The sequence below is a fragment of the Scyliorhinus torazame genome, chromosome 19 (assembly GCF_047496885.1).
Source record: "Scyliorhinus torazame isolate Kashiwa2021f chromosome 19, sScyTor2.1, whole genome shotgun sequence".
Taxonomy (NCBI): domain Eukaryota; kingdom Metazoa; phylum Chordata; class Chondrichthyes; order Carcharhiniformes; family Scyliorhinidae; genus Scyliorhinus; species Scyliorhinus torazame.
Genome location: NC_092725.1, coordinates 30,471,434 through 30,486,400, shown reverse-complemented (window position 1 = coordinate 30,486,400; position 14,967 = coordinate 30,471,434). Strand labels below are relative to the sequence as shown.

The 14,967-nt window shown below is 49.3% G+C and overlaps 1 protein-coding gene across 1 annotated transcript in view; it reads right to left on the bottom strand.

Moving 5' to 3' along the window:
- Positions 1-2,435: 2,435 nt before the first annotated feature.
- The window catches only part of LOC140395884 (complement factor B-like), a 411,298-nt gene continuing 398,766 nt past the window's right edge, over positions 2,436-14,967 (bottom strand). The window contains exons 15-16 of the mRNA XM_072483955.1: positions 13,611-13,660; positions 2,436-2,786 (exon numbers count right to left, since the gene is read on the bottom strand). Coding sequence (XP_072340056.1) covers positions 2,664-2,786; positions 13,611-13,660 — 173 coding nt within the window. The 3' untranslated portion in view covers positions 2,436-2,663. The remainder of the gene's footprint in view (positions 2,787-13,610; positions 13,661-14,967) is intronic.

Here is a 14,967-nt window from a genome sequence, read left to right as displayed (position 1 = left end):
CGATTTCTTGGCATGAGTGGATTTGATCGAACATTTGTGCAAACGTTTTGTAGCGTGATTGCTCCACTGATGGATTTACTGAAGAAACGTCAAATATTTCAGTGGATAGCGGATGTTTAACAGTGATTTGACAGCCTGAAAGCTGTGATAACCAATGCTCGTGTGTTGGAGAATTACAAGGGACTCTGTCACCAGATTGAACTAAAGTATCTGACTTTAAAGAGAAATGCCGAGGCATATAGAAAAGGACGGATAGTGCAAAGACCTTCTTGTTCAAAGAGACTGTCAATCGAGAAGGATTTCAGTTGGAGGAAGAACAAAAATGGTCTATATTATTGTACCTGTCTGTGTGTGTTGTTTTTTGAAACAAAAAGTATAAACGAAATGAAAAGGTGAAAAATGAAACCATCTTGAAGTTGATGGTCTATTTTTGTTTCTTGGGGGGAGGTGTCATGTGAGAGTACCTTTAAGAAATGGGTGTTTATAAATGGTGTGTATATAAATATTTGTAGTGAGAGTACCTTTAAGAAATGGATGTTTCCTACTGCAGTGATGTCAGAGAGTGAGTGGAGCTGGGCTGTCTGTCAGCTTTTTACTTTCATATTTGAGCAGGCTGCAGGTTGGGTTTTAGTTTTGTTTTCACTGCTGGAGCTGAAGCCAGACAGAGCAGGTGTACTGTTGATCTCTCTGCCATGAAAAGACTATCTCTTGATCATTTGGTGAATTCAAAACTATAAATGTTCTCAGTAGTGAATGTAAACCTAATGTGCTTCTGGTAAAAGGTGTTTTAAGTCTTATGGATGTTAAAAGGAAGGCTTAAAGGATTACTTAGTGTTGTATTCTTTGGGGTTTGTGTTTGAATTAATGGTTGCCAAGATGTTCACTGTATGTTTTAAAAAGGTTAACTTGAGTTCATAGAATAAACATTGTTTTGCTTTAAAAAATACTTTTCCATTTCTGCTGTACCGCACCTGTAGAGTGGGCCGTGTGCTCCCCATACCACAATCTAGTAAAAGTTGTGGGTCAGGTGAACTCCATGATACACTTTGGGGTTCTCTAAACCCTGGCCCATAACAATTAGTATTTGTGTGACTGGGTGTGCGTCTTTGTGCATGTGAGTGTGTATGATTGTGTGTGTGAATGTCTGTGAGTGTGAGTGATTGTGCGTGAGTGTGAGTGAAGCTGTGATTGTATCTGTGTTTTTCTATTTTTGTGTGTGTGTGCGCGAGTGTCTGTGATTATGAGTGATTGTGCGTGAGTGTGTTTGAATGTGAGTGAATTCTGTGTGAGTCTGTGTGTTTCTATATTTGTGTGTGTGTGTGCGTGTATGAGTGCCTCAGAGTGTCTGTCTGAGCGTGTGCATCAGTGTGTGTATGTTCGTCTGTGTGGCAGTGTTTGTGTATGTGAATGTGTTTGTGTAAGTGTGTGTTTGAGAATGAGTGGGAGAGTGTGTGTGTGGATGTATCTGTCTGTAATGTGTGTGCGTGAGTGTGAGTGTGTGTGAATGATTGTTTGTGTGTGTGTGTGCAGTGAGAGTTTGAATGTGTGTGTGTTTGAGTTTGACTTTGTGTGTGTATGTGCGTGAGCATGAGTGTGTGAGTATGAGTGTGTGAATAATTGTGTGTGTATGTGTGTGTGTCTGAGTATGTGTGTGAACAATTGTGTGTGTGCATTGAGAGTGTGAATGTGAGTGAGAGTGTGAATGTGAGTGTGTGACTGTGTATGAGAGTGTGAGTTTGAGTGTGTGATAGTGTATGTGAGTGAATGTGTGTATGTTAGTGTGCGTGTGTGTGAGAGTGAGAGAGTGAGTGAGTGAATGAGTGAGAGAGAGTGGGGGATTGGGTGAGTGAGTGAATGAGTGTGTGGGTCAGTGAGTGAGAGTGAGTGAATGAGTGAGTGTGTGTCAGTGAGTGAGTGACTGAGTAAGTGAGTGAGTGAATGTGTGTGTCAGTGAGTGAGTAAGTGAATGAGTGAGTGAGTGTGTGTGCCAGTGAGTGACTGACTGAGTAAGTGAGTGTGTGAGTGAGTGAGTGAATGTGTAAGTGAGTGAGTAAGTGAATGAGTGACTGAGTGACTGAGTGAATGAGTGAGTGCATGAGTGAGTGAGTGAGTGAGTGAGTGATTGAGTGAGAGAGTGAGTGAGTGAGTGAGTGAGTGATTGAGTGATTGAGTGAGTGAGTGATTGAGTGAGTGATTGAGTGAGTGATTGAGTGAGTGATTGAGTGATTGAGTGAGTGAGTGATTGAGTGATTGAGTGAGTGAGTGATTGAGTGATTGAGTGAGTGACTGAGTGAGTGAGTGAGTGAGTGAGTGATTGAGTGATTGAGTGAGTGATTGAGTGATTGAGTGATTGAGTGAGTGATTGAGTGCATCAAGTTCAGCTCCAATAAATTTGCAGATGGTTAAATTAAATGTTAATTCTGATCAGAATCCACAACAGGGGAATTTCCACTTTATTTAAAATTACATTTCCAGCAGCAGCCTGGATATTCTCAACTTCAGCACAGGGTTTCTGGATGGAATGATGGTGATTTTCCCACACTCGGGATCAGGGAATGTTTCACTGTGAGTCGGAGGGATGAGACAGGCTGGTCCTGCATCTGGAGCAGGTTCCTATTGAAGTCCAGCTGCTGGGAATCTGGGTCCATCCGGACGTGAGGCAGCTAATCAAACTCGAGATCTGTCACCTTCCCTCTCAGCCAGTCCATCATTCGGACCACATTGGTGTAGTAACCCATGTTGTCAGCAGTACACCCAGTGTATAATCCAGAGCTCACAATCCCTAGCTGGAGATCAACAGGAAGAAAAAAAGTAATAATCCTCATCCCAAACCCTTCACGTTCACTCCCACTGTACACAATCCCAATGGACCCAAACCCCTTCCCGTTCACTCCCACTGTACACAATCCCAATGGACCCAAACCCCTTCCCGTTCACTCCCACTGTACACAATCCCAATGGACCCAAAACCCTTCCCGTTCACTCCCACTGTACACAATCCCAATGGACCCAAACCCCTTCCCGTTCACTCCCACTGTACACAATCCCAATGGAGCCAAACCCCTTCCCATTCACTCCCACTGTACACAATCCCAATGGACCCAAACCCCTTCCCGTTTGCTCCCACTGTACACAATCCCCATCCCAAACCCTTCCGTTCACTCCCACTGTACACAATCCCAATGGACCCAAACCCCTTCCCGTTCACTCCCACTGTACACAATCCCAATGGAGCCAAACCCCTTCCCATTCACTCCCACTGTACACAATCCCAATGGACCCAAACCCCTTCCCGTTTGCTCCCACTGTACACAATCCCCATCCCAAACCCTTCCGTTCACTCCCACTGTACACAATCCCAATGGACCCAAACCCCTTCCCATTCACTCCCACTGTACACAATTCCAATGGACCGAAACCCCTTCCCGATCACTCCCACTGTACACAATCCCAATGGACCCAAACCCCTTCCCATTCACTCCCACTGTACACTATTCCAATGGACCCAAACCCCTTCCCGTTCACTCCCACTGTACACAATCCCAATGGACCCAAACCCCTTCCCATTCACTCCCACTGTACACAATTCCAATGGACACAAACCCTTCCCGTTCACTCCCACTGTACACACTCCCAATGGATCGAAACGCCTTCCCGTTCACTCCCAATGTACACAATCCCAATGGACCCAAACCCCTTCCCATTCACTCCCACTGTACCCAATTCCAATGGACACAAACCCTTCCCGTTCACTCCCACTGTACACAATCCCAATGGTCCCAAACACCTTCCGTTCACTCCCACTGTACACAATTCCAATGGACACAAACCCTTCCCATTCACTCCCACTGTACACAACCCCAATGGACCCAAACGCATTCCCATTCACTCCCAATGTACACAATCCCAATGGATCCAAACCCCTTCCCATTCACTCCCACTGTACACAATGCCAATGGACCCAAACCCCTTCCCGTTCACTCCCAATGTACACAATCCCAATGGACCCAAACCCCTTCCCGCTCACTCCCACTGTACACAGTCCCAATGGACCCAAACCCCTTCCCGTTCACTCCCACTGTACACAATCCCAATGGACCCAAACGCCTTCCCGTTCACTCCCACTGTACACAATCCCAATGGACCCAAACCCCTTCCCGTTTGCTCCCACTGTACACAGTCCCAATGGACCCAAACGCCTTCCCATTCACTCCCAATGTACACAATCCCAATGGACCCAAACCCCTTCCCGTTCACTCCCACTGTACACAATCCCAATGGTCCCAAACCCCTTCCCGTTCACTCCCACTGTACACAATCCCAATGGACCCAAACGCCTTCCCGTTCACTCCCACTGTACACAATCCCAATGGACCCAAACCCCTTCCCGTTCACTCCCACTGTACACAATCCCAATGGACCCAAACCCCTTCCCATTCATTCCCACTTTACACAATCCCAACGGACCCAAACATCTTCCCATTCACTCCCACTGTACACAATCCCAATGGACCCAAACCCCTTCCCATTCACTCCCACTTTACACAATCCCAACGGACCCAAACCCCTTCCCGTTCACTCCCACTGTACACAATCCCAATGGACCCAAACCACTTCCTGTTCACTCCCACTGTGCGCAATCCCAATGGACCCAAACCCCTTCCCGTTCACTCCCACTGTACACAATCCCAATGGGTCCAAACCCTTCCCGTTCACTCCCACTCTACACAATCCCAATGGACCCAAACCCCTTCCCGTTCACTCCCTCTGTACACAACCCCACTGGACCCAAACCCCTTCCCGTTCACTCCCACTGTACACAATCCCAATGGGCCCAAACCCCTTCCCATTCACTCCCACTGTACACAATCCCAATGGACCCAAATACCTTCCCGTTCACTCCTACTGTACACAATCCCAATGGACCCAAACCCCTTCCCATTCATTCCCACTGTACACAATCCCAATGGACTCAAACCCCTTCCCGTTCACTCCCACTGTACACAATCCCAATGGACCCAAACCCCTTCCCATTCATTCCCACTGTACACAACCCCAATGGACCCAAACCCCTTCCCGTTCACTCCCACTGTACACAGTCCCAATGGGCCCAAACCCCTTCCCATTCACTCCCACTGTACACAATCCCAATGGACCCAAACCCCTTCCCATTCATTCCCACTGTACACAACCCCAATGGACCCAAACCCTTTCCCGTTCACTCCCATTGTCCCAAATTCAAATTAACCACAATGCATTGTGTGTGAAAGTGTTTGCGTGAGTGTGTGTGAATGTGCATATGTGTGAGAGTGTGTGTGTGTGCGAGAGAGATTGTGTGTGTGTGTGAGAGTGAGTGTGAGGGAGAGTATAATTGTGGGTGCGATTGTGAGGGATGGTGTGATTATGTTTGAGTGTGTGAGAGAGATTGTGTGTGTGAGTGGGTGTGGATTTTTTTAAATTTAGAGTACCCAATTATTATTTTTTCCAATTAAGGGGCAATTTAGCGCGGCCAATCCACCTCACCTGCACATCTTTGGGTGGTGGGGGCGAAACCCACGCAGACACGGGGAGAATGTGCAAACTCCACACGGACAGTGACCCAGAGCCGGGATCGAGCCTGGGACCTCGGCGCCGTGAGGCAGCAGGGCTAACCCACTGCACCACCGTGTGAGTGGGTGTGTATGAGTGTGAAGGAGAATGGAATTGTCTGCGAGACAGAGAGTGTGTGTGTGTGTGTGTGTTTGTGAGAGTGTGTGAGGGAAGGTGCGAGAGTGAGAAATAGTGAGCAGGATTCTGCGTTGGCTGATGCCGAAATTGGGAAATGCGATTCGGCGGAGAATAGGTTCCGAAGCCACCATCACGGTGGGCCCTGATTTGACGCCAAATCGCAATTCTCCGTCACCTTGATCGTGGCGTCGATGTGGTCCGAGACGCACCTACACTAAACACCGTTTGCTTATCATTAGCGGGCCTGACCCGGTATTCTCCAGGGCCCCCCCACTGCTCCGCCTCCGATGGGCCGAGTTCCTGACCGCGCGGTACACTTGTGCTTTCAAAAGTCGTGAAACTGGCTCCGTGGCTGCTGAGGGAGAGAGAGGGGGGGGGGGACAGAAAGTGCCCCACATCGCCATAGTGCGCTGAGAGTTGTGCCGTTGGCCGGGGGCTTCTTCCGGGGTCGCGGCAGTAACAGGGGGGTGTCCAGGGATGGCCTGAGGGGTCCCAGGTGGCGGGTCGGGACTGCGCATGGCCGGCCCCGTGTTGTACGGCGCGAACGCTGCAGATTGTCGCCGAGCGCATTCACCTCCACCGGGCCCGGCAATTCTCCGGCCTTTTCTGCAGCTGGAGCCGGGTGATCTCAGCTGCCCGCCTGCTAGGCCCCACCAGGCGTACGATTGGTGGCCGTTTTGCGCCACTCTTTCGGTCATAAAAGGCCACCGTTCCACACGCCGGCAACAGAGCATAGCCTGAAAATCGGAGAATCCAGCCCTGTGTGTGTGTGTATGTGGGTGTGAGTGTGTGTGGGTGAGTGCCAGGGTTAGTGTGAGTGTGAGTATTTGTGTGGGTGGGTGTGAGTGTGAGTATTTGTGTGGGTGGGTGTGAGTGTGAGTATTTGTGTGGGTGGGTGTGAGTGCCAGGGTGAGTGTGAGTGTGTGTGAGTGAGTGTGAGTGTGTGTGGGTGTGAGTGTGTGTGGGGGTGGGTGGGAGTGCCAGGGTGAGTGTGAGTGTGTGTGGGTGAGTGTGAGTGTGTGTGGGTGTGAGTGTGTGTGGGGGTGGGTGGGAGTGCCAGGGTGAGTGTGAGTGTGTGTGGGTGAGTGTGAGTGTGTGTGTGGGTGGGTGTGAGTGCCAGGGTGAGTGTGAGTGTGTGTGGGTGAGTGTGAGTGTGTGTGTGTGTGGGTGTGAGTGTGTGGGTGTGAGTGTGTGTGTGTGGGTGTGAGTGCCAGGGTGAGTGTGAGTGTGTGTGGGTGGGTGTGAGTGTGTGTGTGGGTGGGTGTGAGTGCCAGGGTGAGTGTGAGTATGTGTGTGGGTGGGTGTGAGTGCCAGGGTGAGTGTGTGTGGGTGTGAGTGGGTGTGTGGGTGGGTATGAGTGCCAGGGTGAGTGTGAGTGTGTGTGGGTGGGTGTGAGTGCGAGGGTGAGTGTGTGAGTGAGTGTGAGTGCCAGTGTGAGTGTGTGTGTGTGTGTGGGTGTGAGTGCGAGGGTGAGTGTGTGAGTGAGTGTGTGTTTGAGAGCATGTGAGAGGGTGTACGAATGTCTGTGCGAAAGAGAGTGAGTTTGTGAGTATGTGTGAGAGTGAGTGAGTGAGAGAGAGCGTGTGCGAGTAAAAGTATGTGTGACAAGGTGTGTGAGTGAGTGTGAGCGAGAGGGAATGTGTGCGTGAGAATAAGGAAGAGTGTGAGTTTGTGAAATGAGGGGCGGGATTATCCACTTGCCGACGCCGAAATCACGGCAGGCGCCCGTTTGACGCCAAATCGCGATGCTCCGTCATCTGGAAAATGGCGTCAATGCGACGCGAGCCGCACACTGTTTAAATACCATTTGCGTATTATTAGTGGGCCCACCCACGATTCTCGGCCTCCCATGGGCCGAGTTCCTGACGGCACGGTCCACGTGTGTTCTCACAAATAGTGAACCTGGCGTGGTGGCAGCGGAGAGTGGCTGCGTACGGATAGTGTCCAGCGCCGGGGTGGGAGAGCACGGTGGCCAGGAGGTGGGCTGTGGGGTCGGAGAGGACGAGTGCGCAACACCATTACCGCTGTGTGTGAGTGAGCGTGGGAGCATGTGAGTCTGTGTGTATGCGTGTGTGTGTGAGCGTGTGTGTGTGAATGTGTGTGCGAGTGCGTGTATGTGTGAATGAGTGTGTGAGTATGTGAGTGTGATTGTGTGAGTGTGAGTGTGTGTGTGAGTAAATGTGAGTGTGTGTGTGTGTGTGACTGAATGTGAGTGTGATTGTGTGAGTGTGAGTGTGTGTGAGTGTGTGTGTGAGTAAATGTGAGTGTGTGTGTGTGTGTGTGACTGAATGTGAGTGTGATTGTGTGAGTGTGAGTGTGTGTGAGTGTGTGTGTGAGTAAATGTGAGTGTGTGTGTGACTGAATGAGAGTGTGTGTGTGAGTGAGAGTGTGTGTGAGTGTGATTGAGTGTGTACGCGTGAGTGCGTGATTGTGTGTGTGAGTGTGTGTGAATGTATGCGTGGGTATGTGTGTGAGTGTGTGAGCGAGAGTATGTGAGTGAGAGTGTGTGAGTGAGTAGTGTGTGTGTGAGTGAGAGCATGTGTGTGAGTGTGCATTCGAGAGTGTGTATGTGAGTGTGTGTGTGAGTGAATGAGAGTGTGTGAGTGAGTGTGTGGGAGTTTTGTGTGAGTGTGTGTGTGAGTGAGAGTTCGTTAGAGAGAGTGTCTGGGTGTTAGTCTGTGGGAGTGAGTGTGAGTGAGCGTGTGTGTGCCTGTGAATGAGTGAGTGAGTGTGAGAGAGTGTGTGTGAGATCATGTTAGTGAGTGAGAGTATGGGAGTGTATGAGTGAGTGTGAGAGTGTGTGTATTTGTGTGTGTGTGTGTGTGAGTGTGCGAGTGAGTGTGAGTGTGAATATAAGTGTGTGAGTATGAGTGCAAATGTAAGTATGATTGTATGTGTGAATTCATGTGAGTGAGAGTTCGTGAGTGAGTGTGTGTGAGTGTGAGTGAGTGAGTGAGTGTGTGTGAGAGTGCGTGTGTGTGAGTGGTGTGTGTGAGAGTGTGTGTGTGTGTGAATGAATGTGTGTGAGTGTCTGTGTGAGTGAATGTATGTGTATGTGCGAGTGTGTGTGTGAATGCAAGTGTGTGAGTGTGAGTTAGTGAGTGTGTGTGTTTGATTGTGAATGTGTGTGATTGTGAGTGTGTGTGTGTGAGGGTGTGTGTGAGTGAGTGTATATGTGTGTGATTGTGACTGTGTGTGAGTGAATGTGAGTGTGTGTGCATGTGTGTGTGTGCACCTCAGGGGGAGCAGGGGGATCCGACCCTGGGGGGGCCAACGGTGGCCTGAGTGTGTGTGAGAGCGTGTGTGAGTGAATGTGTGTGAGTGAGTGTGTGTGTGTCAGTGGGTATGTGTGTGACTGTGTGTGAGCGAGCGTGAGTGTCAGTGTGAGTGTATGTGAGTGTGTGTGAGTGTGTGTGAGAGAGTGAGTGTGTGAGTGTGAGTGTGGCTTTGTGTGTGTGTATGTGAGTATGTGAGTAGGTGTGATGGTGTGTGTGAGTGTGAGTGTGCGAGTGAATGTGAATGTGTGTATGAGGGTGAACATCTGTGAGTGTGAGTATGTGAATGTGTGTGAGTGGGTGTGAGTGTGTGTGTGAATGTTGTGAATGTGAGAGTGAGTGTGTGTGGAGTGTGTGGGTGTGTGTGTATGTATGTGAGTGTGATTGTATATGTGAGCGCGTGTGAGTGAGAGCTCGTGAGTGAGTGTATGTGAGTGTGAGACTGTGTGAGTGAGTGTGAGTGTATGTGAGTGTGATTGAGTGTGTGTGCATGAATGTGTGATTGTGTGTGAGTGTGGGTGTGAGTGAGAGTGTGTGAGTGGGTAGTGTGTGAGTGTAAGTGTGTGGAAGTGAGTGTGAATGAATGTGTGAGTGTGAATGTGAGTGTGTGTGAATGAATATGCATATGTTTGATTGAGAGTGAGTGTGTGAGTGTGAGTATAAATGTGAGATTGTATATGTGAGTGCGTGTGAGTGAGAGTTTGTGAGAGAGTGTGTCTGGGTGTTAGTCTGTGTGAGTGAGTGTGAGTGAGTGTATGTGAGATCATGTTAGTGAGTGAGAGTATGGGAGTGTATGAGTGAGTGTGAGTGTGTGTAAGCGTGACTGTGAGTGAGTGTGTGTGTGAGAGTGTGCGTGTTTGTGTGAGTGAGAGTTCATGAGTGAGTGTGTGTGAGTGAGTGTGTGTGAGTGTCTGTGTGAGTCAATGTATGTGTATTTTTTTATCATAGAATTTACAGTGCAGAAGGAGGCCATTCGGCCCATCGAGTCTGCACCGGCTCTTGGAAAGACCACCCTACCCAAGGCGAACACCTCCACCCTATCCCCATTAGCCAGGAACCCCACCCAACACTAAGGGGAATTTTGGACACAAAGGGCAATTTATCATGGCCAATCCACCTAACCTGCACATCTTTGGACTGTGGGAGGAAACCGGAGCACCCGGGGGAAACCCACGCACACACGGGGAGGACGTGCAGACTCCGCACAGACAGTGACCCAAGCCAGAATCGAACCTGGGGCCCTGGAGCTGTGAAGCAATTGTGCTAACCACTATGCTACCATGCTGCCCCATATGTGTGAGTGTGTGTGTGAATGTGAGTGTGTGTGAATGTGAGTTAGTGAGTGTGTGAATGTGTGTGTGTAATTGTGAGTTTGTGAGTGTGTGTATGTGTGGGGGGGTTGTGAGTGAGTGTATATGTGGGAGATTGTGACTGTGTGTGAGTGAATGTGAGTGTGAGTGTGTGCGCGCATGTGTGTGTGAAAGTGGGTGTGAGTGTGAGTATGTGCGAGTGTGACTGATTGTGTATGCGAGTGTGTGTGTAAATGTGTATGTGAGTAATAGTGTGTGTGAGTGTGTGTGTGTGAGTGTGCGAGTGTGAGTGTGGCTGAGTGTGAATCTGTATGTGTGTGTGTGAGTATGTGAGTGTGTTTGTGAGTGAGTTTGAATGTGTTTGCGTGTGAGTGATCATATGTGTGTGTGTAAATGGGTGTGAGTGTGTGTGTGTGTGAATGTGATTGTGAAAGAGTGAGTGTGAGTGTGAATGTATGTGTGTGTGCGAGTGTGAGAGTGTGTGTATGTGAGTATGAGAGTATGAGTGTGTATGTGAGAGTGATTGTATGTATGAGTGTGTGAGTGAGAGTGTGGGAGTGAGTGTGTGCAAGTGTGAGGGGGTGTGCGTGAGTGTGTCTGTGTGTCAGTGAGTGTGTGTGAGTGTGAGTTTGTGTCAGTGTGCATGTGTGTGACAGTGAGTGAGTTAGAGTGTGTGAGTGAGTGTATGTGTGAGTGCGTGTTTGTTTGAGTGTGTGAGTGATTGAGTGTGTGAGTGTGTGTGAGTGTCTGTGTGAGTGAATGTGTGTGTGAGTGTGTGTGTGAATGTGAGTGTGTGTGAGTTAGTGAGTGTGTGAATGCGTGTGTGTGATTGTGAGTGTGTGTGAGTTTGTGAGTGTGGAGATGTGTGAGGGTGTGTGTAAGTGAGAGTATATGTGGGTGATTGGTACTCTGTGTGAGTGAATGTGAATGTGAGTGTGTGTGCGTGTGTGAGTGGGTGTGAGTGTGAGTATGTGCGAGTGTGACTGATTGTATATGAGAGTATGAGTGTGAATGTGAATGTGATTGTATGTGTGTGAGAGCACGTGTATGTGTGAGTGTATGTGAGTGTGTTTGTCAGTGAGTTTGAATGTGAGTGCGTGTGAGAGTAATCATATGTGTGAGTGTGTTTGTAAATGTGTGTGAATGTGATTGTGCATGTGTTTGAGTGAATGAATGAGTGTGAGTGTGAATGTCTGTGTGTGTGAGTGAGTGAGTGTGAGAGTGTGTGTATGTGAGTATGAGAGTATGGGTGTGAATGTGAGTGTAATTGTATGTGTGAGTGTGTGTGAGTGAGTGAGTGTGTGTGTGCTTGTGTGTGTGTGAGTGGGAGGTTGAGTGAGTGTGAGTGTGAGTATGAGTGTGCGAGTATGAGTGTAAATGTAAGTGTGGTTGTATGTGTGAGTGCATGTGAGTGAGAGTTTGTGAGTGAGTGTGTGTGAGTGTGAGTGAGTGAGAGTTTGTGAGTGAGTGTGTGTGAGTGTGTGTGTTTTAGAGTGTGTGTGTGAGAGTGTATGTGTGTGAGTGTGTTTGTGTGAGTGAGAGTGTGTGGGTGAGTGTGAGTGTCTGTGTGAGTCAACGTATGTGTATGTGTGAGTATGTGTGTGAATGTGAGTGTGTGTGAGTTAGTGAGTGTGTGAATGTGTGTGTGTGATTGTGAGTGTGTGTGAGTTAGTGAGTGAGTGAATGTGTGTGTGTGATTATGAGTGTGTGTGAGTTTGTGAATGTGTGAGGGTGTGTGTGAGTGAGTGTATATGTGGGTGATTGTGACTGTGTGTGAGTGAATGTGAGTGTGTGTGCATATGTGTATGTGTAAGTGGGTGTAAGTGTGAGTATGTGCGAGTGTGACTGATTGTATATGAGAGTGTGTGTGTAAATGTGTATGTGAGTGATAGCGTGTGTGAGTGTGTGTGTGTGAGTGTGGGTGTGTGTGTGAGTGTATTTGAGTGTGTTTGTGAGTGAGTTTGAATGTGATTGCATGTGAGTGATCATATGTGTGTGTGTAAATGGGTGTGAGTGTGTGTGTGTGTGAATGTGATGGTGCATGTGTTTGAGTGAAAAAGTGAATATGAGTGTGAATGTATGTGTGAGTGTGAGAGTGTGTGTATGTGAGTATGAGAGTATGAGTGTGAATGTGCGTGTGATTGTATGTGTGAGTGTGTGTGAGTGTGGGAGTGAGTGTGTGCACGTGTGAGGGGGTGTGCGTGAGTGTGTGTGTGTCAGTGAGTGTGAGTTTGTGTCAGTGTGCATGTGTATGACAGTGAGTGAGTAAGAGTGTGTTATGAGTGTGTGTGTGAGTGCGTGTTTGTTTGAGTGTGTGGGTGATTGAGTGTGTGGGTGAGTGTGAGCATGAGCGAGAGTGTGTGAATGTCTGTGAGTGAGTGCATGTGTGTGTGAGAGTGAGTGTGAGTGAGTGTGAGTGCATGCATGTGAGTTGGTGTGACTGAGAATGTGTGTGTGGGTGAGTGAGTGTGAGTGTCTGTGTGAGTGAATGTGTGTGTATATGTGAGTGTGTGTGTGAATGTGAGTGTGTGTGAGTGTGAGTTAGTGAGTGTGTGAATGCGTGTGTGTGATTGTGAGTGTGTGTGAGTTTGTGAGTGTGGAGATGCGTGTGAGTGAGTGTACATGTGGGTGATTGTGACTCTGTGTGAGTGAATGTGAGTGTCAGTGTGTGTGCGTGTGTGTGAGTGGGTGTGAGTGTGAGTATGTGCGAGTGTAACTGATTGTATATGCGAGTGTGTGTAAATGTGTGTGAGTGAGTGTGTGTATGTGTTTGAGTGAATGAGTGAGTGTGAATGTGAGTGTGCTTGTATGTGTGAGTGTGTGTGAGTGAGTGTGAGTGTGTGTGAGTGAGTGTGTGTGAGTGTGAGTTTGTGTCAGTATGCATGTGTGTGGCAGTGAGTGAGTGAGAGTGTGTGCGTGAGTGTGTGTTTGTTTGAGTGTGTGAGTGATTGAGTGTGTGTGTGAGCATGAGCGAGAGTGTGTGAGTGTCTGTGTGAGAGAGTGCATGTGTGTGTGAGAGTGAGTGTGAGTGAGTGTGAGTGCATGCGTGTGTGTGTGTATGAGTGTGCGGGTGAGTGTATGTGTGTGTGTGGGTGTGAGTGTGTGTTTGTGTGTGTGTGCGAGTGTAAATGAGTGTGAGTGTGTGTGCGGGTGAGTGTATGTGTGTGTGTGTGAATGTGTGTGTATGTTTGTGCGTGGGTGTGAGTGTGCATGTGAATGAGTGTGAATGCGTATGAGTGTGAGTGAGTGTGAGTGAGTGTGAGTGAGTGTGAGTGTGTTTTGTGTCTTTCCGGTTTACCTGGATCCATCGCTGTCTGAATCTCGCGGCAAACGGACCCCCAGAGTCGCCTGGAATTGAGAAGAATCTGGTTAGATTTTACTGGGCCAATCGTCACTGTGACATTCGACGGCATCAAAATCACTGAATCCCCCACCATCTGCCCCCACCACCATAAAACCCCTGGGGGTGACCAGAAACTGAACTGGACCCAGCCATATAAATACTGTGACTACCAGGGCAGGCCAGGGTGGCTCAGTGGGTTAGCACTGCAGTCTCACGGCGCCGAGGTCCCAGGTTCGAATCCCGGCTCTGAGACTGTCCGTGTGGAGTTTGCACATTCTCCCCGTGTCTGCGTGGGTTTCACCCCCACAACCCAAAGATGTGCAGGAGGTGGATTGGCCGCGCTAAATTGCCCCTTAATTGGAAAAAAATAATTGGGTTCTCTAAATTTATAAAATAAGGAACAAGAGCGGGTCAGAGGCTGGGAATCCTGCGGAGAGGAAATCGCCTCCTGACTCTCCCCCCCCAAAGCCTGTCCACCATCGACAAGGACACAAGTCAGGAGTGTGATGGGACCCTCTCCACTTGCCTGGATGAGTGGCGGCTCCAACTACACTCGAGAAGCTCGACACCATCCAGGACAAAGCAGCCCCGCTCGATCGACACCCCATCCACAGACATTCACTCCCTCCACCACCGACACACAGCAGCAGCCGTGTGTACCGTCTACAAGATGCTCTGCAGCGATTGGCCAAGGCTCCTTCGACAGCCCCTTCCAAACCCGCCACCTCTACCATCCAGAGGGACAGGGGCAGCAGACACATGGGCAACACCCACCCACCTTCCAAACCCCACACTCACCATCCTGACCGGGAAATACATCAGCCGTTCCTTCACTGTCGCTGGGTCAAACCCCCTCCCTAACAGCACTGTGGGAGTACCTACACCACACAGACAGCAGCGGCTCACCCACCACCTTCTCAAGGGGCAATTAGGGATGGGAAATAAATACTGACCTCAGCGACAACCCACATCCCATAAATGAATTAAATAAGGAACAGACGAGGGGAAAGAGGGATAGAGACAGGGAAGAGGCTGGGGGATAAAGGGATCGAGAGGGAAAGACTGGTGGAGAGAGGGATAGAGAGAGGGGAGAGAGTAGAGAGAGGGGGAGAGAGTTGGAGAGAGGAAGGGTGGATAGAGGGGAGAGAATGGGTGAGAGAGGGAGGGGAAAGGTGAGAGAGGGATGGAGGGAGAGGTGGAACTGGCGAGACAGGGATAGGGAGAGGGGCGGATAGAAAGAGAAGAGAGGATGAGGGAGGGAGGGATAGAGAGATGGGAGCGACTGGGTAGTAAGGGATGGTGGGGAGGGGCG